The sequence below is a fragment of the Macaca nemestrina genome, chromosome 7 (genome assembly GCF_043159975.1).
Source record: "Macaca nemestrina isolate mMacNem1 chromosome 7, mMacNem.hap1, whole genome shotgun sequence".
Classification (NCBI taxonomy): Eukaryota; Metazoa; Chordata; class Mammalia; order Primates; family Cercopithecidae; genus Macaca; species Macaca nemestrina.
In genome coordinates, this window is record NC_092131.1 from 54,658,818 (window position 1) to 54,684,677 (window position 25,860).

The 25,860-nt window shown below is 40.8% G+C and overlaps 1 protein-coding gene across 4 annotated transcripts in view; it reads right to left on the reverse strand.

Moving 5' to 3' along the window:
- Positions 1-25,860, reverse strand: part of LOC139364290 (uncharacterized) — a 216,298-nt gene that overhangs the window by 20,491 nt on the left and 169,947 nt on the right. For 2 of the 4 annotated variants that reach the window (XR_011625876.1, XR_011625877.1), the window contains 2 exons: positions 24,807-24,928; positions 8,573-8,744 (listed from right to left, as the gene is read on the reverse strand). Coding sequence is in view for 1 of the 4 variants with exons in the window: in XM_071100167.1 (XP_070956268.1) it covers positions 8,573-8,744 (172 nt within the window). In the remaining 3 variants the exon portion in view is untranslated. The remainder of the gene's footprint in view (positions 1-8,572; positions 8,745-24,806; positions 24,929-25,860) is intronic. The other 2 variants (XR_011625875.1, XM_071100167.1) reach the window with 1 other exon arrangement.

A 25,860-nucleotide genomic window follows, 5' to 3' on the forward strand; every position in this document is an offset into this window, starting at 1 on the left:
CTGCCACCATGATCTAATCACCTCCCATGAGGTCCCTCCCCCAACACATGGGGATTACAATTCAGATTACAAGTCAAGATGAGATTTGGGTGTGGACACAGAGCCAGACCATATCATTCTGCCCTTAATCCCTTCCAAATCTTGTCTTTCTCACATTTCAAAACACAATTATGCCTTCTCAACAGTTCCCCAAAGTCTTAACTCATTTCAGCATTAACCCAAAAGTCCAAGTCCATAGCCTCATCTGAGAAAAGGCAAGTCCCTTCCCACCTATGATCCTGTAAAATCAAAAGCAGGTTAGTTATTTCCTATTAATAGATACAATGGGGGTACAGGCATTGGGTAACTATACCCATTCCAAATGGGAGAAATTGGCCAAAACAAAGCGGCTACCAGCCCCATGCAAGTCTAAAATCCAACGAGGTAGTAATTAAGTCTTAAAGCTCTGAAATAATTTCCTTTGACTCCATGTCTCACATCCAGGTCGTGCTGATGCAAGAGGTAGGCTCCCATAGCCTTCAGCAGCTCCAGTCCCGTAGCTTTGCAGGGTACAGTTCCCCTTCCAGCTGCTTCCATGGGTTGCTATTGAGTGTCTGCAACTTTTCCAGGTGTATGGTGCAAGCTGTTGGTGAATCTACCATTCTGGAGTCTGGAGGATAGTGGCCTCTTCTGACAGCTCCACTAGGCAATGGCCCAGTGTGGACTCTGTGGGGGCTCTAATCCCATATTTCCCTTCTGCATTGCCCTAGCAGAGGTTGTCTATGAGGGTGCTGCCCCTGCAGCAGATTTGTACTTGGACATCCAGGCATTTCCATACATCATGTGAAATCCAGGTGGAGGTTCCCAAACCTCAATTCTTATCTTCTAAACACCTGCAGGACCAATACCATGTGGAAGCTGCCAAGGCTTGGGGCTTGCACCCTCTGAAGCCACAGCCTAATCTGTAGCTTGGCTGCTTTTAGCCACAGCTGGAGTAGCTGGGAGGCAGGGCACCAAGTTCCAAGGCTGCACTCAGCAGGGGGACACTGGACCTGGCCCATGAAACCATTTTTCCCTCCTAGGCCTCCAGGCCTGTGATGGGAGGGGCTGTCATGACATGCCCTGGAGACATTTTCCTCATTGCCTTGGTAATTAACATTTGGCTTCTTGTTACTTATGCAAATGTCTGCAGCTGGCTTGAATTTCTCCCCAGAAAATGGGTTTTTCTCTTCTATCACATCATCGGGCTGCAAATTTTCCAAGCTTATACGCTCTGCTTCCTCTTGAACACTTTGTTGCTTAGAAATTTTTTCCACCAGATATCCTAAATTGTCTCTCTCAAGCTCAAAGTTCTACACATCTCTAAGCCAGGGGCAAAATGCTGCCAGTCTCTTTGCTAAAGCATAGCCAGAATCACCTTTATTCCAGTTCCCAACAAGTTTCTCATCTCCATCTGAGACCACCTCAGCCTGGACTTCATTGTCCGTATCACTATCAGCATTTTAGTCAAAGCCATTCAACACATCTGTAGGAAGTTCCAAACTTTCTACATCTTCCTGTCATCTGAGCTATCCAAGTCTCTAGGAAGTTCCAAACTTTCCCACATTTTCCTGTCTTCTTCTGAGTCCTCCAAAGTGTTCCAGTCTCTGCCTGTTACCCAGTTCCAAAGTTGCTTCCACATTTTTGGGTGTCTTTATAGCAGCACCCCACTCTCTACAGTACTAATTTACTGTGTTAGTCCATTCTCATGCTGCTATGAAGAAATACCCCAAACTGGGTAATTTATAAAGGAAAGAGGTTAATTGACTCAGTTCTGCATGGCTAGGGAAGCCTCAGGAAACTTACAATCATGGCAGAGGGGAAACAAACACATCCTTCTTCACATGGTGGCAGGAGAGAGAAGTTCAGAGCAAAATCAGGGAAACCCCCTTATAAAACCGTCAGATCTCCTGAGAACTCACTCACCATCATGAGAAGAGCATGGGGGATCCACCCTTATGATCTAATCCCCTCTCCCAACATGTGGGGATATCAATTCAGATTACAATTCAAGATGAGGTTTGGGTGGGGATACAGAACCAAACCCTATCAAATACTAAGAACTAAAATGATAAAGACAAGTCTGAAAGTTTGTAGATCACAGCGCTAGTTACAGGGGATTTAGTAAAACTGGACATGGCAGTCTTGAAGACAAAAAAACTTCTGGAAGATTAAAAAGATAAATCAAGAGAGGGAAGTATCATTCTGAGATGTGGAGGTGAAAGAAAAGACGTAAGAGGGGAAAAGTAGTGATTCTGCACAAATAAAAGAGAATCAGAAAATATGCCAACAGCTCCAGTTCCCAACCACCACAAAGATGCCATTCATTAAAAAACTGCATTTTACTATACTGTCAGAAGAGAATGATTTTAAACCAAGAACTTTTATAAAATACCTAAAATTAGTAGAAATCAGAACACCTCTATTCAAAGCCACTAAAATTTTTTTAAAATGCAAATAAACATATTTTACCTGATAAATATTCCCAAAAAACTCCAAATCTGAAGAAAATTGTAACACAACACTCCAAATAAAACTAAATACCCTCAAACATTTATTTGGAGTATTAAAAAACACATAACATTAGAAATTCAAAAACTGTGAATGGAAATTGTACAAAAAGAGGAAGAAAGAGACAAGATTTAATTTAATGCAAGAAAAAAGTTGAAAATAAAAAAAACTCATCAGAAATGAAGAATAAATTACAAGCTGCCCAAAGGAAAGTATTTTCAAATGCAGAAAGGCAGGAAAACAGATCATAAAAATCAGATAATAAAGAAGTAAAAATGGGTCAGAGAGAAAATGGTTGAAATAGAAGACTGGCAAGGAAGAGCCAGGAAAACTGGAGTCCCTGAAGAAGAAAAACAACACTTTATGAAAAGAAGAGAAAATATAAGCAGACATAAAAAAGCCCATTGTGGACCTGGGAAAATTGATTTAGAATGGTTAACTCTGAGAATGCCTGTCTTTATTTTAAAGGAAAGTAAACACAATTAACATGACTCAACAACTACAAGAAAAATGATTGAACACATGTATCAGGAGATAAGAGTGTTCACAGCAACATAGTCTCAACTGGTAGAATGTTCAGCAATAGAAGAGATAAATATATTGTTGCATATTCAGACAATGGACTACTATACAGTAGTGAAAAATGAAGAAGCCATAGCTACCCGCATCAACATAAATACATCTCAAATAATGTCAAGCAGAATAAGCAAGTCTCAGAGGAATATATTCAATATTATCTTGCATATTTAAAAGTCATAAATAGGTAAAATTAAATGATATACTGCCTAGGGATGATAAATAGGCAATAAAACTCTGAAGAGAAGCAAGAGAATGACTAACACAAAGTTGAGAACCATGATTACCTCTTGGTGGAGAGAGTGGAAGATGTTTTTGGTGAGGGGCACAAAATATGTGTCTCATTACTAGTAATATTTTATGTCTTAAGCTAGGTGTTGGATATAACACTGTTTAAATTATACATACACTTTAAACAGTTGTATTTATGATACATTTCACCATTAAAAAATTCCACAGGAAAGCATTGTAGTGGAAACTGCATTTTGTGCTACCTTCTTCTGGGATGCTAGGCAAATAAAATTTGAACATTTAAACTAGTATCTCTTGGAAATCAAAAACAAAGCAGGTAGGCTCCATGCCTCAGATTTCTGAAGGTGGGTAAGTGATTTTGCTTGTGCTATCTGCTTTGGTTGTTTAAATGACTGATCTTCTCTATCTGCCCACGAGAAATTCATTTATGAAGCCAGAAGGCCCGAGCTACATTTAACTAATAAGGTGCCTGTGTGTCTCATCTTCTCTTTCCTTGACTTTTTGTTGCAATTTCACAGCTCCTGGGAGGACAGCTTTCCACTGGCACCTGTGTGTACCAGCATAAGTATCTAATACATTTTAGTGGAGGATTAATTTATATCATACTCTAAACCAGCTGGGCCAACTGTCTGATTTACAGATCTGTGAGCAGGCTCCTAAATAACTCCACCAAGCAGAAGAGTGTGAGTGTATGAGTGTGTGAGTGTGTGAGAGAATGTGTGTGTTACCTATCAATAGACAATAGGCAAGTCATAGACAGTGATGAAACATGAAGATAAATATGTAAGCAAATGAGAAAGAATATTTTGACAGGATTTTTAACGTGCATGCTCATATGAACTCTAAGTATAAACAATCTAACCCCAATTCTTTCACCTCAGCTATTCTTAACATTTTCTTAACTCATGTAAATTCTATCTTTATGTTTTAAATGTATATTTCTTCCGACTGGTTCTTTTAATAGCAGTCACCTCCTTATATAATTATGTATCTGTACCATAAAATTCCTGTAGTCAGAGACTATGTTGTTGTATCTATAACGGCTTTCCCTTGCAACACACAGTACAGGCTTCCTCTCCCCTAGAGTAAATTGGGTCTCATCTCCCAGCCTGTCAAAACACAGGACCTCTGAGTTCTAACTCTTCTGTAGGAAGTAGGTATCTGCTGGTTATACCTATTGCACTCCCTTCCCGCTTTGCCACCAGAATCTATTTTTGTTATGGGGAACTGATTTCTCCTGGTTCTGGTGAGGCTGGCCCATCCTTATTGACCACAGGACCAGGCACGTGATCCAGCCCTAGCCAATCAGACTCTTCCATGACCTGGCCACAGTGATGGGCTCAGCCATGGGAAATAATCATTGCAAACAAAGCTGATCATATTCCTCCCTGAGATTGATCTGCAAAACCTATCAAAAAAGACTTTCTTCTCACCCTAGACTTTCTACACAGATACAATGTGAGTCTGCCTTTGAGTAGCCCTCTTGTTCATCACCTGACAATCAAGTTACCAAGAGATATAAAGCAAGATTGGCCGTAACAGTGTGATAGGAGCCCTTAGATCCAGCAAGCCTGAGGCAGGCCTCTACCCCATGCCTATTCCACCATAGGAGTAAAAAAAACTTTTTTATTCCTAAGGATCTAAATTTTATTTGTTTCTACATATAAAACTACTATAGCACAGTGATGCTAAAGGCCACTGGATGCAGCGTGACATAGTGGAAGGTTTGTGGAATGCAAGATACTGACTTCACAGGGAAAAGAACAATGATATTTTGTTGCAGAGAAAATGAAATCTGCAGCAATATGGGTGCCCAGACACTGATGTGGGTGTGCAGCAGACCTATATTGAATGAGGCAAGGATAGCCAGATTTAAAAATCGTACTTCTCAGTCTCTTCCATTTAAGAATTCTTTCAATATTTGCACACATAATATCTTCACTGCCAAATCAATAAAATATCATTTTGCTATGGACCTGTGTTGAGAATTTTCTGTTTCTCATGCAGCGTTCTTTGAACTGGTCAGTGGCTCCACCCTGGAAAGGAGAAACCCAAATAGAGAATATGGGCCCTTCTGCTCTCCTCCATGTTTTCTGAAGAGAACAGAAAACAGCTTCACCTAAGGAATGAAAACTTAAAATGCCTCAGAAACAAGAGCTCACTGAGATGCAAAGAGAGAGGATGGAAAGATATTAAGTTTGGCCATGACTTTCAATTAATGTAATCCAGATGTCAGTCTACAATCTAGATACAATTATCTTGAAACCGCTATTCCACCATTTGAAGAAACGTCCAGATTTCCGTGAATTCCTGGGTTTCTTATGTTCTCACAGTCACCTGAAGAACTCCTTCTGGTTTTGGATCATCTTCTCATCTTCCAATCCAGAAAGGGAAATCAGCTACCTTTCATTATTTCCATACCAAACAAGCAAAAGCAGAAATGGTGACAAAAAGCTTTGTGTGGGTGTGTTTCAATCCATAAACATAAAATGTACATCATTGTTCTTCAAAGTCCTGCATCACTCCACAGAGCTGCTTACCTTTCCCCCACCTCTCACCCCATCTCCTCAACCCACAGCCCTATTCAGTTCAAGAGCAGAGCCAGCCATCTATCTCTCTGCTTGCCCTTTCTACAGTTAACCCACACTTCTCAGTGTTTACCCCTGAGAGTTTAGCAAATGTTCTCCTACACAAAGCAACCAAGAATAATTTTGGCTTTGGGTGTTATGATAATAAGGTTATCACCATGATACATTAATAACCAAACAGAATGGAAGTATACCCAGAGGAGTGCATTTTCTCTGTGTCCCTGAGTTTGCTGGAGAGGCTAAGGGTTCGTAGGATAAGCTAGACCCTCTGCTCTGAGGACTCAAATCTACAGGGTGTGCACCAGAGAGGGTCCAGAAAAAGGAGTCCCCAGGCAATGGTCCCTGGGGATAGTGCTAGACGCCCCTGACACTCAAAGACAGAAAGAGACCCTGCTCTTTGCTGGGGGCTAAGAGCGATATTTAAGTTTCCAAGACTAAAACGGTCTTCCTATGCAATTTGCAGGTCTAGGCATGTTGATCCTGTTTTCTACTCATTGAATCTTTTCCTAAAACACCATTTGGAGCTGATGATGGCAGGGAAGGAGGAGGGATAGCTTAAGTTTAACCTGTGCTTAGATATGCTTTTAAAAAGATGTTATTGGACATGCTTTTTAAACGCATTAGCTACAGCAGATCTTATCTTGCCCATATGCCAATGATGGGAAAAGAAAAAAATATCGTATATGCCAATGAAAGCTATCTCAGCCCCTTCTTGGTCTCATTCTGTCTTACATAGGTTAAATATTCAGTCAATTCAAAGTTAGAAATCTGGAGCAAGGCTGATTATTTCTTCTTGGGATATCTTTCTTTATTCTTTCTCAAGATGTGTCTGTGAAGGAGAAGTTGCATGGCTATGTAGAGAACTGGAAGGAAGGACTTCAAGGGCTGAAATGGAGTGGCTCATCTTGGGACTGGAGGTACAGTTGGCCCTTAATGGTTCTTGAGACATAACCATGATGCCCTTTACTGAAGCCCTTGGTCCCTATCTCAGACTCCAAGTGGAAATCTCTGCTATTTACAATCTCCTAATCCTGGGCTCTTCGGTTCTCAAGACTTTTGTGTCTCACCAAGACAGGAAAGAACATGGAGGTCCCTTTCATGTCATTTCCATACTGTAAGACACAGAAAACTAAGGGGCCCTGTCTCATCAAGTTTCTTCATAAAACCCCCAAGCAGCCATTTTTCTAGCTGCAGATGGCTGTACTGAGTTGAAAGTCTCAGCAAGACCATCTCACTGAATTCCAAAAAGGAAGTAAGAAACAAAATTCTTCTGTGTCAACCCTATTTCTCAGTTTATCTGGAGTTTTTGCCTCTTTTTGCCACACTTCCCTTCCCACGCCCAACCTTGACTGAGGCACAGAAGAATGTAGTGGCAGGTCCAAGACAATTCGCTCCTGGAAACTGATAATCCATTCATTTGACATCTTTTGTTGAAATCTACCATGTACGCCTCTAGGCTCTGAAGATACAATAGCAAACAAAATGCTTTCCAGTCCCCTGGAGTTTACATTCTCTTCATGGTGGAGAGTGAAGAGCCGATATATACAAAATACAGGCCATGGTCAGTTTAACACAAGTACCAAGAAGAAAAAATGAAGCAGAAAGGTGTATAGAATGTGATAAAGGTAGATTTCAGCCAGTGGATCACGTATAATTAAACTGGAGATGACTCAGCTATTCTCCAGCTAATATTTATACTATAAAGATGACTATAGATGCCTCAGAGAGAGAGAGAGAGAGTGATGTTGTGGGGGAGGGTGGGAATGATGAGGGGGTGAGGGATCCAAACACTGGAGACCTAAGAAACTTGCCCTTCTAGAGAAGAAAAATGTTGAAGGGGTGGCTCCCAGATTTTGCAGCACATACAGTTAGTACACATCTCATGGAAAGAAAAGGGGAGAGGGGAGAGAAGAATGCCTCTGAAGTTACCAACCCAATCGGTCATCTGTTTATAGAAGGCAAAGAAGGAGCACAGCTGTTGGAGACAGCGACTGCAGTTCTCCTGGGCCAGCTGTGGAGCCGTTCGACAGGCAGTGTTCTGGGTGTGTGGGACCAGCATCTTCAAGCAACCCACCCGCCAGCAGACATGCCTTGAGAAAACAAATTCCTCCCAATCCTGATTCAAACCAGTGCCAGGCTGGTCACCAGCTGGAGGGCTTAATCACTGGGGGCAGGCATTGCTAGAGAACCAGGAAACGTTTAAAAACCGGAAGTGATCTCAGAAACGATCCAGCCCAAATACCTCATTTCAAATATATCTCTCTGGGAACACATGGGAGAGATAAGGGAGGAAGGTAGTCTTGGGAAGGATTGAAAAAAAGAGGAGGTGTTAGTACTCAGACTTTCTTTAAAAACTAAAATTTATTTCAATAGCTTTTGTGGTACAAGTGGTTTTCTGTTACATGAATAAATTGTATATTGGTGAAGTCTGAGATTTTAGTGAACACGTCACCCAAGTAGTATACATTGTAACCAGTATGTAGATTTTTGTCACTCACCCCCACCCACCCCTGCCTTCTGAGTCTCCAATGTCCATTATACCATTCTGCATGCCTTTGTGTACCGATAGCTTAGCTCCTATTAAAAAGTGAGAATATACAGTATTTTGTTTTCCATTCCTGACTTACTTGCTGAGAAAAATGGCCTCCAGCTCCATCCAAGTTGCTGCAAAAGACGTCAGTTCATTCTTTTTTATGGCTGAGTAGTATTCCGTGGTGTATATATACCACATTTTCTTCATTTGCTCGTCCATTGATGGGTACTTTGGTTGGTTCCATATCTTTGCAATTGTGAGTTGTGCTGCAATAAACATACACATACGGGTTTTTTAATGCAATGACTCCTTTTACTTTGGGTAGATACTCAGTAGTGGGATTGCTATATCAAGTAGTAATCTACTTTTAGTTCTTTAAGAAATCTCCATACTGTTTTCCATAGAGGTTGTACTAATTTATATTCCCACCAAGTGCTCAGTATTGAAGGATGAACAGCAGTTTGCCAGACAAACAAGGAGGAAATAGGCAGGAGGAAACATTATCTCAATAAACGCACCAAAACGTCATCTCCCTGGATTTGCCCTGGCCAGCCTACCAGACCCCTGAGTCCGTCAACCTATCCTGGGGATGCCAGGGGAGGGCTCATGGTTCCTGCATGCCAGTCTTTTGGCTCTGCAATGGTCATCCCTGCTATGCTGCATAAACAGGACAACACACATAAGAAAATGACAACATTTATCAACCATGTTAGATGACATAAGAAGAGTGGTCATTCCATGACTCAACTCCAAGTGAGCAGTGAAAACTTCAGAGAAAAAAGAAGTTATGTGGTTTCTCCAACCTCCTTTGCTCCAACCTTGGTAAAGGGGCCCTCCATTCCCTGCCCCTATAAGCTAGCTCACCAGAACCAGGGAGGGAACAGATACAAGTTTCTTCACCACCTCTTAGCCCTTCTTGATAGCCAGGAATGATCTTCATCAACACAGGTGCAACTTTTCAGTGACTATAAATTTCTCAGTGTGAGGCTTTTAAAGGGGTGGAGGAAGCACCAAGAATAAGTAAATGCATAAAGACATACAGCTATAAACCAAAAAATATGAATTCCAGTAACAACCCTGGACAAACTGGGTGACCATAAGCAACTCCTCCACCCTCTCTGATGCTTGGTGTGCATATCTGTAAAATGAGGAGGTTAGCAGATAACCTCTGAGGCCCCACCAGGTCTGACATTGAGTGGTTTCATGTTCACACTACAAAAACACTAAAAGTACCAACATCTTTTTTGGTCACAAACTCCTGAACTTTGGATTTAATTGCCATTTAATTCGTATTATTTTGTGTGATGCCACACCCCTGGAATGTCACACAGTAAGCATCTGAAATGATTGGCCCTACTTATTCCTGTTTATCAACCCTTAGGACAAACAAATCCCATAGCAACAACACACACATTCAAAACAGTTTTGATCTTTTGTCAGAAAATATTCTAAGCACACAAGTATAATGCTCTTACCATGTTACCCTTAATTGAAGCACCTATCATAATTCGAACTAGCAAGATACTTTAAAATAGATATTTAGGTTTGGATTTGACTCAAAATGACTGGCTCTCATGATTTACCTTGACTACAAAGGGAGTTAACTGGTAAGATGTACGTGTTTTTGGGTCCCCTCTGTGCTTTTACACATTTTTTTTCTTTGATGATTTAAACCACATGTCAAGATATTTAAAGGATTATTTTATCAGGAATTCTCCAGTGTGAAATAAATACAGGGAAGAGCCCACAGGTTTATGCAAGATGTATATACACACACATGTGTACAGACACACACACAGCCTCACAGTCGGGTGTAAATCATCCCTTGTCCTCCATCAGCCTGTCTGCCATATTGATAAACAGGAGCTACTACATTAATTTAATTCTAAATTGCTGAAACATAGTTTGGGTATAATATAAATTTGGTAGAAAAATGGAATGTGCCAAGCCTTTAACAAATGAATGTTTAATGACTATTTGTGGAAAAAAAAATCAATAATGGGAAACAAAAACTTACAAGATTTGACAAAGTTATCTTCTAAGTTGGCAAAGCCTGAAAAATATTTAAGGGAGGCAATATCATATTATACTTCAAATAATGCCCTTGAAAAGCATTTCTGTGACAGACTCTGCCAACATACTAATGGAGCTCTTGCAACTGAATGAGTTCCGCATAGTGACTCTAAGAGCTGCAAAACATACGCACTAGGTGATGCTTCATTAACAGCTGTTACATATTTTAACTCAAGAGTCTGAGGTGGCAGTTGCTTTTTATCTTCTGCCCATTCTGATCGACAAATATGAAGGTCAAGAGTGCTGTCTCGAGAAGGGTTCTGAGGTTGCATCTGAGATCACAGTCCTAGTTTATTGTTGATGTCTGCTGTGGGGGAGGGAGGCAGGAGTGGAGGAGGGAGGCAGGAGTGGAGGAGGGAGGCAGGAGTGGAGGAGGGAGGCAGGAGTGGAGGAGGGAGGCAGGAGTGGAGGAGGGAGGCAGGAGTGGAGGAGGGAGGCAGGAGTGGAGGAGGGAGGCAGGAGTGGAGGAGGGAGGCAGGAGTGGAGGAGGGAGGCAGGATTGGTGACACGTGCACATTTCACACATCCCACAGGTGTCCATAGCCTGAACCACTATGCATGGTGCTGTAAGCACAGTCTTCCTTACACATAGTTCCACAGCAATACCTGGGTAATTTATGGTTTGTAGTCCAAGAGTTCAAAATGGGAAGGGTAAGTGATATACTTCTCATCTACAATGTTTGTGTGTGTGTGGTGGGTGGGGAGAAGGTATGATATGGGAACTAGCAATACCACTACATCCAGCCCTCACCATGACACAAAATGGTACGAAATGTACACATCAGTCAGTTTACAACGTTAGGAGGTACAAATTCCTGAGTATAGTTGATGTGGGAACCTGGGCTCAAATCTGACACGTTAACATGTAGTTGGTGTATCTCTAATGTCCATAATCTCACTATAACATGTTTCATCATATTCATTAAGGAAGAAAAGAAGAATACATGTGGTCACCAGATTTCTTTTTGTTTCTAAAAGAAAGCTGCATCCTTTAATTACCCCTTACCATCTTATTGCTCCAATTATTACTGCAACTTTGAAATAATTTTTTTGACATAGGCTTTTTAATCAACAAACAAGACCACACATCCTCCTGATTGATACATTAAAAACATATGTCTATTATGATAAATACCCTATGAAGAATATGTTTTAGTGAAAAACCAAAAGCTGAACAAAATGATGGAATGAGACTCTTGACTATTGATCACCTTTTCCAAGGCCGCCCCTCTTCAGAATATCAAGCCCATAATGTGCTGAATAGGACCTCAATAACGTGTGTGCTTTCTGCCAGGATATCCGTTTGGTTTAGAAGGTCCAGAGTGTGATTCTGACCTCAACTTTGCCATACTCAAGAGTGAGAATAATAGAACCAATGGGAAGAGAAATTTACTTGTGACATAAAACTTGTAAACATTGTAAAAACTTGTAAAACTTGTACATGACAAGTAGGTCTGCAGCCAGATGTCACTGACATTTTTAATTTTTCCGTATAAAATTTTCCACGCGAAACCAGCCGGTATTGAAGAGCAGTTGGATAAAAAAGAAATTCTAGATACTGACTAGAGAATTCCAATGCATGACATTAAATAATGAACATGTGAGCTATGTGCAAAAGAATAGAAAGATTGACATCTATTGGGGATAGTCTACACATAAAATATTTTTATACAAAAGCAACATAAGAAGAGCAATTTGAGATCCAGCAGTACAGAATAATGGCATAGAAGAACATCAAATACAATGTGCAAAAAGGAAGAAAGGCAGAGGAAGAGAAACAACACACACAAAAAAAATAGAACACAGACCACCACCACTACTAAAAGGGGAATCGCTAAAGACACAAGAGAAAATAAAGATCAACTGATAGGTTCACAGAATAAAATACTGCTTTTAAACATAACAAAATTGTGGGATTTTTGGCAGAGTTATAATTAAGGATTCATGATTTGTTTTGTTTTCACTTCAGATATTATTGAAGATTGAAGAAATTCCAGACTTCCAGGCTGAGAAATTGAAAATGAATGAGACCTAGATTGGTATGGAAGAATCATATTGTAAGAGTCAGAGGAAAGAGAACCGTGTATCTCAAGGGACATGATTGGCTGCTCTGGGAATTGTGTAGTTGTACCATGTCAAAGCTTGAGGCATAAGTTGGAGGGATAAATCCCATGAAGAGAGGGTTTTTACGTTTTGAGAATGAGTAAGTGCATCAAACATAGTCCACACTCAATAAATATTAGAATAAACTGAATGAAAAGCAGTTGATTAAAAAATAAACAAAAGCAGGGAGCTAAAGGAAAGAGCCTTAGAAGATCCCCTCGGTTGTCAAACAAACCTAGAAGTAATTTCAAAAGTGGAAGGAGGCGAAAAAGTCAGGTACAGTGTTAAGAAAAGTCAAAGTTATGGACATTATGCTGCTACACAAATTCTTTTTCTTCCGCTTTCTCAGATGAAAATGAAGCAGTGGAAACTAAGATCTTCCTGTGAGTATGTAGAAGTAGTTACAGAAAGAAGCTGGTTGCAAAATATCAAGAGTCTTCAACTAGGATGCTTGGGTCTTTGACCCCCGCTACACAGCATTCCATTCTCACTATTCATGTGTGAAAGATGGTCCATGGCTTCTACCAGATTCTCAAAGAGCTTGTTACCTTAACAAAGGTTAGGAACCACAATTCTAGAGAAAGTAATCTTTTTGGCCACTGGGGGGCAAGTTTGAAGGAGTTGATGGAAAGTTGGCTGACGTGCGCCCATCCTTATTTATCCTCACCACTTTCCCTTCCATCTCAGCGGAAGTATTGCTGTCCTCTTGAGCCTTCTCTGCATTTTAAATCTCACCCCACCCCACCCACCCCATCTCCACTGCTTTTTCTCACTTGCCTTTGTTCCATAAATAATGTTGTTCCCAAGACTCTATATCCAATCCCTTTCTCTTCACACTTTATACATTCTGTCTGGCTGATCTGTATTCTATCTGGCTCCAGCCAATTTATAAATGATGGCTCCAAAGTCTGGAAACATAGGTGAATACATAAGAAATGATTTATTGATACAGTATTAAAATACCTGACAAAATATTATTATCTATGTTTCCAGAATTTATGGCCATCTGTACATATTTATGGTTTCCAAATCAAGCTCAAGCCAAGACGTCTTTCTTGAGCTGGATGTGATTTTTAGACTGTGGAGTGTCAATGGAACATCTCCACCTGGCATCCCCCAAACACTTCTTACACAATGTCCAAATCAAAGCTCACCATTTTTCCCCAACATCCTTCTGCACGCCCCATCTCAGGGATTGGTATCCCCATTCTTATCCAACTCCCAAAGCAGAAACGTGGGAATTATCCTCAGCAGTTCCCTCCTCTTCACCACTTCTCTTTCTAACTGGTCACCAATCCCGTCTATTCTAACTCAAATACTTTACAACTCTGCTCCCACCCCAGCCCATCTTTACTGATATTACTTTAGTTTAAGCACTTACCATTTCTTGCCTCCTCTTTTATTACATTAGAGCTTCTCCCCACTGGTCTTCCTCCTAATCCAATCTCACCTCTTTTTAGGCCCTCCTCCAAAGAGCCTTTCTAAAATACAAATCTGATTGTGATAATTCATCACAAGCATACCTCAGATATTGTCAGTTTGGTTCCAGACCACCACAATAAAGCGAATATTGTAATAAAGTCAGTCACATGAATTATTTTTGGTTCCCAGTACATAGAAAAGTGGTGCACACATTGTTTCTTTAGTCATACTATTGCACACTTAATATGTGTGCACTTAAGTGTATGTATAATGTGTGCACTTAAGTGTACATACCTTAACATGTGTGCACTTAAGTGTATGAAACAATGTATGTACCTTAACTAAAAAATACTTCATTGCTAAAAATTACTAATGATCATTTGAGCCTTCAGCAAGTTGTAATCTTTTTGCTGGTGGAGGGTCTTGCCTCAATAGTGATGTCTGCTGACTGATTAGGGTGGTGGTTGGTGAAGGTTGGGGTGGCTGTGGCAATTTCTGAAAATAAAACAACAGTGAAGTTTGCCACTTCGATTGACTCTTCCTTTTACAAAAGATTTCTTGTAGTGTCTGATGCTATTTGATATCATTTTACCCACAGTGGAACATCTTTCAAAACTGGAGTCAATCCTCTCAAACTCTGCTGCTACTTTACCAACCAAGTTTATGTAATATTCTAAATCCTTTATTGTCATTTCAATGATGTTCACAGCATCGTTACCAGGAGTAGATTTCATCTCAATAAACCACTTTATTTGCTCAACTACAAGAAGCAACTCCTCATCTTTTAAAGTTTTATCATAAGATTGCAGCAATTCAGTCACATCTTTGGGCTCAACTTCTAATTCTAGTTCTCTGGATATTTCTAACACATCTGAAGTTGCATCTGCCACTGAAGTCTTGAACCCTTCTTCAAAGACATCCATAAGGATTGAAATCAACTTCTTCCAAACTTCTGTTGATATTTTGACCTCTTCCCATGAATCACAAATGTCCTTAATGGCATCTAGATTGGTGACTCCTTTCCAGAAGGTTTTCCATTTATTTTGCCAAGATCCACCCAGAGGAATCACTATCTATGGCAGCTATTGCCTTATTAAATGTATTTCTTAAGTAATAAGTCTTAAAAGTTAAAATTACTTCTTGCTCTATGAGCTACAGAATGGATGTTGTGTTGATAGGCATGAAAACAACATTCACCGGCTTGTATATCTGCACTAGACCTCTTGAGTAACTAGGTACATAGATAATGAGCAGTAATATTTTGAAAGAAATTTTTTTCAGTAAACGATGCTATAAACAGATATCTGACCATCTAGGCTTTGTTGTTCCATTTATAGAGTACAGAGCAGACTTAGCATAACTCTTTTTTTTTAATTTATTATTATTATACTTTAAGTTGTAGGGTACATGTGCATAACGTGCAGGTTTGTTACATATGTATACCTGTGCCATGTTGCTGTGCTGCACCCATCAACTCGTCATTTACATCAGGTATAACTCCCAATGCAATCCCTCCCCCCTACCCCCTCCCCATGATAGGCCCCTGGTGTGTGATGTTCCCCTTCCTGAGTCCGAGTGATCTCATTGTTCAGTTCCCACCTATGAGTGAGAACATGTGGTGTTTGGTTTTCTGTTCTTGTGATAGTCTGCTAAGAATGATGGATTCCAGCTGCATCCAAGTCCCTACAAAGGACTCAAACTCATCCTTTTTTATGGCTGCATAGTATTCCATGGTGTATATGTGCCACATTTTCTTAATCCAATCTGTCACTGATGGACATTTGGGTTGATTCCAAGTCTTTGCTATTGTGAATAGTGCTGCAATAAACATACGTGTGCATGTCTCTTTATAGCAGCATAATTTATAATCCTTTGGGTATATACCCAGTAATGGGATGGCTAGGTCATATGGTACATCTAGTTCTAGATCCTTGAGGAATCGCCATACTGTTTTCCATAATGGTTGAACTAGTTTACAATCCCACCAACAGTGTAAAAGTGTTCCTATTTCTCCACATCCTCTCCAGCACCTGTTGTTTCCTGACTTTTTAATGATTGCCATTCTAACTGGTGTGAGATGGTATCTCATTGTGGTTTTGATTTGCATTTCTCTGATGGCCAGTGATGATGAGCATTTTTTCATGTGTCTGTTGGCTGTATGAATGTCTTCTTTTGAGAAATGTCTGTTCATATCCTTTGCCCACTTTTTGATGGGGTTGTTTGTTTTTTCTTGTAAATTTGTTTGAGTTCTTTGTAGGTTCTGGATATTAGCCCTTTGTCAGATGAGTAGATTGCAAAAATTTTCTCCCATTCTGTAGGTTGCCTGTTCACTCTGATGGTAGTTTCTTTTGCTGTGCAGAAGCTCTTTAGTTTAATGAGATCCCATTTGTCAATTTTGGCTTTTGCTGCTGTTGCTTTTGGGGTTTTAGACATGAAGTCTTTGCCCATGCCTATGTCCTGAATGGTACTACCTAGGTTTTCCTCTAGGATTTTTATGGTATATAGGTCTAACATTTAAGTCTCTAATCCATCTTGAATTAATTTTCGTATAAGGAGTAAGGAAAGGATCCAGTTTCAGCTTTCTACTTATGGCTAGCCAATTTTCCCAGCACCATTTATTAAATAGGGAATCCTTTCCCCATTTCTTGTTTCTCTCAGGTTTGTCAAAGATCAAATGGCTGTAGATGTGTGGTATTATTTCTGAGGACTCTGTTCTGTTCCATTGGTCTATATCTCTGTTTTGGTACCAGTACCATGCTGTTTTGGTTACTGTAGCCTTGTAGTATAGTTTGAAGTCAGGTAGCGTGATGCCTCCAGCTTTGTTCTTTTGACTTAGAATTGTCTTGGAGATGCGGGCTCTTTTTTGGTTCCATATGAACTTTAAAGCAGTTTTTTCCAATTCTGTGAAGAAACTCATTGGTAGCTTGATGGGGATGGCATTGAATCTATAAATTACCTTGGGCAGTATGGCCATTTTCACGATATTGATTCTTCCTATCCATGAGCATGGTATGTTCTTCCATTTGTTTGTGTCCTCTTTTATTTCACTGAGCAGTGGTTTGTAGTTCTCCTTGAAGAGGTCCTTTACATCCCTTGTAAGTTGGATTCCTAGGTATTTGATTCTCTTTGAAGCAATTGTGAATGGAAGTTCATTCCTGATTTGGCTCTCTGTTTGTCTGTTACTGGTGTATAAGAATGCTTGTGATTTTTGCACATTAATTTTGTATCCTGAAACTTTGCTGAAGTTGCTTATCAGCTTAAGGAGATTTTGGGCTGAGACAATGGGGTTTTCTAAATATACAATCATGTCATCTGCAAACAGGGACAGTTTGACTTCTTCTTTTCCTAATTGAATACCCTTTATTTCTTTCTATTGCCTGATTGCCCTAGCCAGAACTTCCAACACTATGTTGAATAGGAGTGGTGAGAGAGGGCATCCCTGTCTTGTGCCAGTTTTCAAAGGGAATTTTTCCAGTTTTTGCCCATTCAGTATGATATTGGCTGTGGGTTTGTTATAAATAGCTCTTATTTTGAGGTACATTCCATCAATACCGAATTTATTGAGCGTTTTTAGCATGAAGGGCTGTTGAATTTTGTCAAAAGCCTTTTCTGCATCTATTGAGATAATCATGTGGTTCTTGTCTTTGGTTCTGTTTATATGCTGGATTATGTTTATTGATTTGCGAATGTTGAACCAGCCTTGCATCCCAGGGATGAAGCCCACTTGATCATGGTGGATAAGCTTTTTGATGTGTTGCTGAATCTGGTTTGCCAGTATTTTATTGAGGATTTTTGCATCGATGTTCATCAGGGATATTGGTCTAAAATTCTCTTTTTTTGTTGTGTCTCTGCCAGGCTTTGGTATCAGGATGATGTTGGCCTCATAAAATGAGTTAGGGAGGATTCCCTCTTTTTCTATTGATTGGAATAGTTTCAGAAGGAATGGTACCAACTCCTCCTTGTACCTCTGGTAGAATTCAGCTGTGAATCCATCTGGTCCTGGACTTTTTTTGGTTGGTAGGCTATTAATTGTTGCCTCAATTTCAGAGCCTGCTATTGGTCTATTCAGGGATTCAACTTCTTCCTGGTTTAGTCTTGGAAGAGTGTAAGTCTCCAGGAAATTATCCATTTCTTCTAGATTTTCCAGTTTATTTGCGTAGAGATGTTTGTAGTATTCTCTGATGGTAGTTTGTATTTCTGTGGGGTCAGTGGTGATATCCCCTTTATCATTTTTAATTGCGTCGATTTGATTCTTCTCTCTTTTCTTCTTTGTCTGGCTAGTGGTCTGTCAATTTTGTTGATCTTTTCAAAAAACCAACTCCTGGATTCATTGATTTTTTGGAGGGTTTTTTGTGTCTCTATCTCCTTCAGTTCTGCTCTGATCTTAGTTATTTCTTGCCTTCTGCTAGCTTTCGAATGTGTTTGCTCTTGCTTCTCTAGTTCTTTTAATTGCGATGTTAGAGTGTCAATTTTAGATCTTTCCTGCTTTCTCTTGTGGGCATTTAGTGCTATAAAATTTCCCTCTACACACTGCTTTAAATGTGTCCCAGAGATTCTGGTATGTTGTATCTTTGTTCTCATTGGTTTCAAAGAACATCTTTATTTCTGCCTTCATTTCATTATGTACCCAGCAGTCATTCACAGCAGGTTGTTCAGTTTCCATGTAGTTGAGCGGTTTTGATTGAGTTTCTTAGTCCTGAGTTCTAGTTTGATTGCACTGTGGTCTGAGAGACAGTTTGTTATAATTTCTGTTCTTGTACATTTGCTGAGGAGTGCTTTACTTCCAATTACGTGGTCAATTTTGGAGTAAGTATGATGTGGTGCTGAGAAGAATGTATATTCTGTTGATTTGGGGTGGAGAGTTCTATAGATGTCTATTAGGTCTGCTTGCTGCAGAGATGAGTTCAATTCCTGGATATCCTTGTTAACTTTCTGTCTCGTTGATCTGTCTAATGTTGACAGTGGAGTGTTGAAGTCTCCCATTATTATTGTATGGGAGTCTAAGTCTCTTTGTAAGTCTCTAAGGACTTGCTTGATGAATCTGGGTGCTCCTGTATTGGGTGCATATATATTTAGGATAGTTAGCTCTTCCTGTTGAATTGATCCCTTTACCATTATGTAATGGCCTTCTTTGTCTCTTTTGATCTTTGATGGTTTAAAGTCTGTTTTATCAGAGACTAGTATTGCAACCCCTGCTTTTTTTTGTTCTCCATTTGCTTGGTAAATCTTCCTCCATCCCTTTATTTTGAGCCTATGTATGTCTCTGCGTGTGAGATGGGTCTCCTGAATACAGCAGACTGATGGGTCTTGACTCTTTATCCAGTTTGCCAGTCTGTGTCTTTTAATTGGAGCATTTAGTCCATTTACATTTAAGGTTAATATTGTTATGTGTGAACTTGATCCTGCCATTATGATATTAACTGGTTATTTTGCTCGTTAGTTGATGCAGTTTCTTCCTAGCCTCAATGGTCTTTACATTTTGGCATGTTTTTGCAATGGCTGGTACCAGTTGTTCCTTTCCATGTTTAGTGCTTCCTTCAGGGTCTCTTGTAAGGCAGGCCTAGTGGTGACAAAATCTCTAAGCATTTGCTTATCTGTAAAGGATTTTATTTCTCCTTCACTTATGAAACTTAGTTTGGCTGGATATGAAATTCTGGGTTTAAAATTCTTTTCTTTAAGAATGTTGAATATTGGCCCCCACTCTCTTCTGGCTTGTAGAGTTTCTGCTGAGAGATCTGCTGTTAGTCTGATGGGCTTCCCTTTGTGGGTAACCCGACCTTTCTCTCTGGCTGCCCTTAAGATTTTTTCCTTCATTTCAACTTTGGTGAATCTGGCAATTATGTGTCTTGGAGTTGCTCTTCTCGAGGAGTATCTTTGTGGCGTTCTCTGTATTTCCTGGATTTGAATGTTGGCCTGCCCTACTAGGTTGGGGAAGTTCTCCTGGATGATATCCTGAAGAGTGTTTTCCAACTTGGTTCCATTTTCCCCCTCACTTTCAGGCACCCCAATCAGACGTAGATTTGGTCTTTTTACATAATCCCATACTTCTTGCAGGCTTTGTTCATTTCTTTTTCTTCTTTTTTCTTTTGGTTTCTCTTCTCGCTTCATTTCATTCATTTGATCCTCAATCGCTGATACTCTTTCTTCCAGTTGATCGAGTCGGTTACTGAAGCTTGTGCATTTGTCACGTATTTCTCGTGTCATGGTTTTCATCTCTTTCATTTCGTTTAGGACCTTCTCTGCATTAATTACTCTAGCCATCAATTCTTCCACTTTTTTTTCAAGATTTTTAGTTTCTTTGCACTGGGTACGTAATTCCTCCTTTAGCTCTGAGAAATTTGATGGACTGAAGCCTTCTTCTCTCATCTCATCAAAGTCATTCTCCATCCAGCTTTGATCCGTTGCTGGCGATGAGCTGCGCTCCTTTGCCGGGGGAGATGCGCTCTTATTTTTTGAATTTCCAGCTTTTCTGCCCTGCTTTTTCCCCATCTTTGTGGTTTTATCTGCCTCTGGTCTTTGATGATGGTGATGTACTGATGGGGTTTTGGTGTAGGTGTCCTTCCTGTTTGATAGTTTTCCTTCTAACAGTCAGGACCCTCAGCTGTAGGTCTGTTGGAGATTGCTTGAGGTCCACTCCAGACCCTGTTTGCCTGGGTATCAGCAGCAGAGGCTGCAGAAGATAGAATATTTCTGAACAGCGAGTGTACCTGTCTGATTCTTGCTTTGGAAGCTTCCTCTCAGGGGTGTACTCCTCCCTGTGAGGTGTGGGGTGTCAGACTGCCCCTAGTGGGGGATGTCTCCCAGTTAGGCTACTCAGGCGTCAGGGACCCACTTGAGCAGGGAGTCTGTCCCTTCTCAGATCTCAACCTCCGTGTTGGGAGATCCACTGCTCTCTTCAAAGCTGTCAGACAGAGTCGTTTGCGTCTGCAGAGGTGTCTGCTGCGTTTGTTTAGTTTACTGTGCCCTGTCCCCAGAGGTGGAGTCTACAGAGACAGGCAGGTTTCCTTGAGCTGCTGTGAGCTCCACCCAGTTCGAGCTTCCCAGCAGCTTTGTTTACCTACTTAAGCCTCAGCAATGGCGGGCACCCCTCCCCCAGCCTCGCTGCTGCCTTGCCGGTAGATCACAGACTGCTGTGCTAGCAATGAGGGAGGCTCCGTGGGTGTCGGACCCTCCCGGCCAGGTGTGGGATATGATCTCCTGGTGTGCCTGTTTGCTTAAAGCGCAGTATTGGGGTGGGAGTTACCCGATTTTCCAGGTGTTGTGTGTCTCAGTTCCCCTGGCTAGGAAAAGGGACTCCCTTCCCCCTTGCGCTTCCCAGGTGAGGCAATGCCTCGCCCTGCTTCAGCTCTCGCTGTTCGGGCTGCAGCAGCTGACCAGCACCGATCGTCCGGCACTCCCCAGTGAGATGAACCCAGTACCTCAGTTGAAAATGCAGAAATCACCGGTCTTCTGTGTCGCTCGCGCTGGGAGTTGGAGACTGGAGCTGCTCCTATTCGGCCATCTTGCTCCGCCCCCCGACTTAGCATAACTCTTAAAGGCCCCAGGATTTTCAGGATAGTAAATGAGGACTGGCTTCAACTTAAAGTCAGCAGCTGCATTAGCCCCTAACATGAAAGTCAATCTGTCCTTTGAAACTTTGAACCCAGGCATTGATTTCTCCTCTCTAGCTAGGAAAGTCCTAGATGAAATTTTCATCTACTTTGAAAACCTGTTGTTTAGTGTAGCCACCTTCATCGATTATCTTAGCCAGATCTTCTGTATAACATGCTGCAGCATTTGCATCAGCACTTGCTGCTTCACCTTGCACTTTGACGTTACAAAAGAACAGCTTCTTTTTTAAAAATGCATGAACCCATCTCTACTAGCTTCAAACTCCTCTTCTGTAGCTCCTTCACCTCTCTCAGCCATCACAGAATTGAAGAGAGTTAGGACCTTGCTCTGGATTAGGCTTCCATTAAAGGAATGTTGTGGCTCATTTGACCTTCTATCCAGGCCACTCAAACTTTCTCTGTATCAACAACAAGGTTTTTTCACTTTCTTATCATTTATGTGTTCACTGGAATAGCATTTTAAATTTCCTTCAAGAGCTTTTCCTTTGCATTCACGACTTGGCTGACTGGTGCCAGAAGTCCAGCTTTCAGCCTGTATTGGCTTTTGAATGCTTTCCTCACTAAGCTTAATCATTTCTAGCTTTTGATTTAAAGTGAGAGATGTAAACATTTCTCTGCCTTTTGGCTAAGATCAAGTGTAAAGAGAGAGACACGTGACTTTTCCGTTCACTTGAACACTTAGAGGCCACTGTAGAGTTATTAATTGGCCTAATTTCAATATTGCTGTGTCTCAGGGAGTGTAAGGTCAGAGGAGAGGGAAAGAAATGCGGGATTGTCCAGTCTATGGAGCAGTCACAACATATACAATGTTTATTAAATTCGCTATCTTATGTGGATACAGTTCATGTTCCCCCAAAATAATTACAACAGTAACAAAGATTACCAATCACACATCACCATAGTAGATGTAACAATAATGAAAAAGTTTGAAATATTGCAATTATTAAAATGTGGCAGAGACAGGAATTGAGCACAGGCTGCTGGAAAAAAATCGTGATAGGCTCGCTTGGCACAGGAGTGCCACAAACCTTCAATTTGTAAAAAAACAAAACAAAACAAAACAAAACAAAAACACACACACAATATAAAGTGTATGCCTTTACTTCAAACCCTCCTATAGCCCAGTTGCTGAACAACAGAATCCAACTCCTTAGCCTGGCATAAAAGGCCATCGTCTTCTACCTTTTCAGCTTATCTTTGGTGCTATAACCACACCCACTGACTTGACCTTCCTCTAATGTGTGTAATCCCCTGCTTGGACTTTCCCTGGAACTACTCCTTCCCTCACCACTGTTGGAAACCCTCAGAGTTTGGACTTCTTATTCTGCATTCTGAGAGCAGCTTACATCATTATCAGAATGTATTACAATTGTCTGTCCATTTAGAATCTCTTCCCCACTATATTGCAAGCTCCCAATTTATTAACATATGTTTAACAGAAGAATAGCAGGTGCGAGAGAGAAACTGGAGAGTTTGGAACTGGAAAGGAATTTGTACTTTGTATTTTCTGATAAGCAAATGGTGTTATGTAAAATACTAGTCCCTGACACAGATCAGGCATGGAAGGTTTAACTGGAGTAGAACTATAGGAACCAGTGGTGCAGGACTTAGATCCCGTCGTTGTTACTGAAGAACAAATTGGTGAATGAGAGGAAGCCTAGCCTGGCAAGCTAACCCGGGTGCCCAAAAGGATAACAGACAACTGATTTTCTTAAGAAAGAAGTCTGTGAGGGGATGAATTCTCAGCAAGATCTAACAGCATGGCCTGTCAGGTAGATAGTACACAGCAGGATCCTGAAATAAGCCATATTTTGAGATTTTGATAGAAGGTAATCAGCATCGGCCAGGCACAATGGCTCACACCTATAATCCCAACATTTTGGGAGGCAGAGGCAGGCAGATCACTTGAGGCCAGGAGTTTGAGATCAGCTGGCCAACATAGCAGTCTCTACTAAAATGACAAAAACTTATCTGGGCATGGTGGTCCATGCCTATAATCTCTCAGCTAGTTGGGAGGCTGGGACATGAGAATTGCTTGAACCCAGGAGGTGGAGGTTGCAGTGAGCTGAGATCATGACACTGCACTCCAGCCTAGGCAACAGAATGAGACTCCATCTAAAAAAAAAAAAAACAAAACGCAATTAGCGTCACAGAAGACTTTGAACAAGAAATAGTGTAGTGCCCAATCCTGGGGAGGAATTAGTAAGGCAGGCCTGGTGGGACTAAGATTCTCAACAGGTGATCAGGACTGGGAATCGGGCACAGGGAAACAAGGTGGATTTTATTTCAATATCAAGGCTAAGGGGGAGCCTGGAGTCAGGGATGCAACTGAACTGAGAGCAAAGTCAAAGTCAGAGCCCCAGCAATACTGAAGCTAAGTTATGAGCATCTTGCTAGGGCCCCTGGAAATCCCACCAAGGAGAGGATCGCTCCAGCATCTAAGGCAGAGCAGAGTTGAGGCTAAGAAGTTCTCTGAGCAGGAGGAGCAGACCTGTGGTCAGGCACTAGGGCAAGCCATGGCTATATCCATAGAACACTACATTTAGGAAACGTGAACATCCTTTTATGAGTGCAGGCCCAATTTTTTTTTACTTTTAGTAAGATACTTATCTGTTGGCTCTTTTTCTAATAACACCTTATGTATTCCAAGGAAACAGAGGTTTTCCTCCTTCACAGCAGAAATAGAGGTTTTTCCTCCTTCACAGCACAGTCAATTAAGAGAACTAAAAACAGGTTAAAAAAATATTAGGCTTGTTTACATCTTAGTTAAAAAACTGGGAAATACAATCCTGGCAAAACAGTCATTATTTCTGGATTCCTTCAAGATGCAAAAAATCAAAATCTTTCAGAGCAGAATGTGAGCATGCTGCACCCAGTCATTTTGTGCTCCAGGTTTAGGCAGTGGTGACTCAGGTCAATGTAGGAGACCAAGGAACGTCATCTGGAGGTCAGGGAGGCAAACTTAGGGGGTCCCACTTTACATGCTGAGGTTCAGGTCAGATTTTAAAATAAAAGGAGTTTTGAGGCTAAGTTTTTAAATGACCCATTACACATTTCTTCTTTTACAGATGCACAATAAATTGAGGCACAGAGAAGTTACATAAAATTCCAAAATCATACCTCTAGTTGGTGACAGAGATTTGATGACACAAAGGGAGACCAAGTCAAAAACTATTCAGACATTCTCTAGGAGCTTTCCATCTATGAGTAGAAAAATCAGTGTTCCATGTTCCAATACCCACCTGCAGAAAATCCAGAGTGGTATATATAAGTATTAAACAAAGACATGACTGAATAGGTATATACATCCATACAGACTAACATCAATATTCTCAGTTTCATATATTGAAAAAAACTCAAAAATAATGTGATAATTTATAATATCTAATTTATAAAATTTAGAAGTTGCTTTAGCTAAGCAGACCAGTGAGGGTACAGTCAATAAAACAAAAATCATTCTGTATCTTGAAAAACAAAAGTGTTTTGGGTACAGAGAATTGGTTTCATATCTGATTAAAAAAAAAAACAAAAAAACTGAGAATCTCAACAAATGGTACAACTTCCCCCAGACAAGCAATTGCAAGAAGGCATGGCCACTCTTTGGGCTGGAGGTAAGCAGGAGGAGTTGGTGTCCCTAGAGCTAGGCCAGGAAGGGTGTTTCCAGCCAGGGACCAGGCCTGTAGAGGAAGAAGCTGTCCAGTGGGACCTGAAGTCTTGGAAAAGACTCAGTCTCAACTTTATCCTCAAGAACCACAAAAAAAGGTAAGAGAAAGTCAACTTAAATTAGGAAATGACTCTTCCCCAACTCCACCCTATCTTTCCCTTTCTGTGTTTTGATTGCAATCCGATTCATCTTCACCCCCGAGGCATCTCTCCAAAGCAAGAAAGCCATCCAACGGTGCTGATCTGAGTCAATCTCTCTTCTCCTTTAGGGTTAGGAATAGCTGCATGAGGAGTGAGCCATCACATGAAAAGTGACCCAGAGGAGTGTGGTTCCTGAGTATAATGAAAATGCCAAGGTTAAAGATGATGACTAACTGCAGTTAAATCACCTTCCAAGTTCTACTTTGCTTAATTAATCCTTTCGTCACTCTCTGGCATATAATGAAATTCTTAAAGGAACATTTTAAACCTACACAGTCAATTTCCCCATTCAAGCCAGCAAAAGTATGAT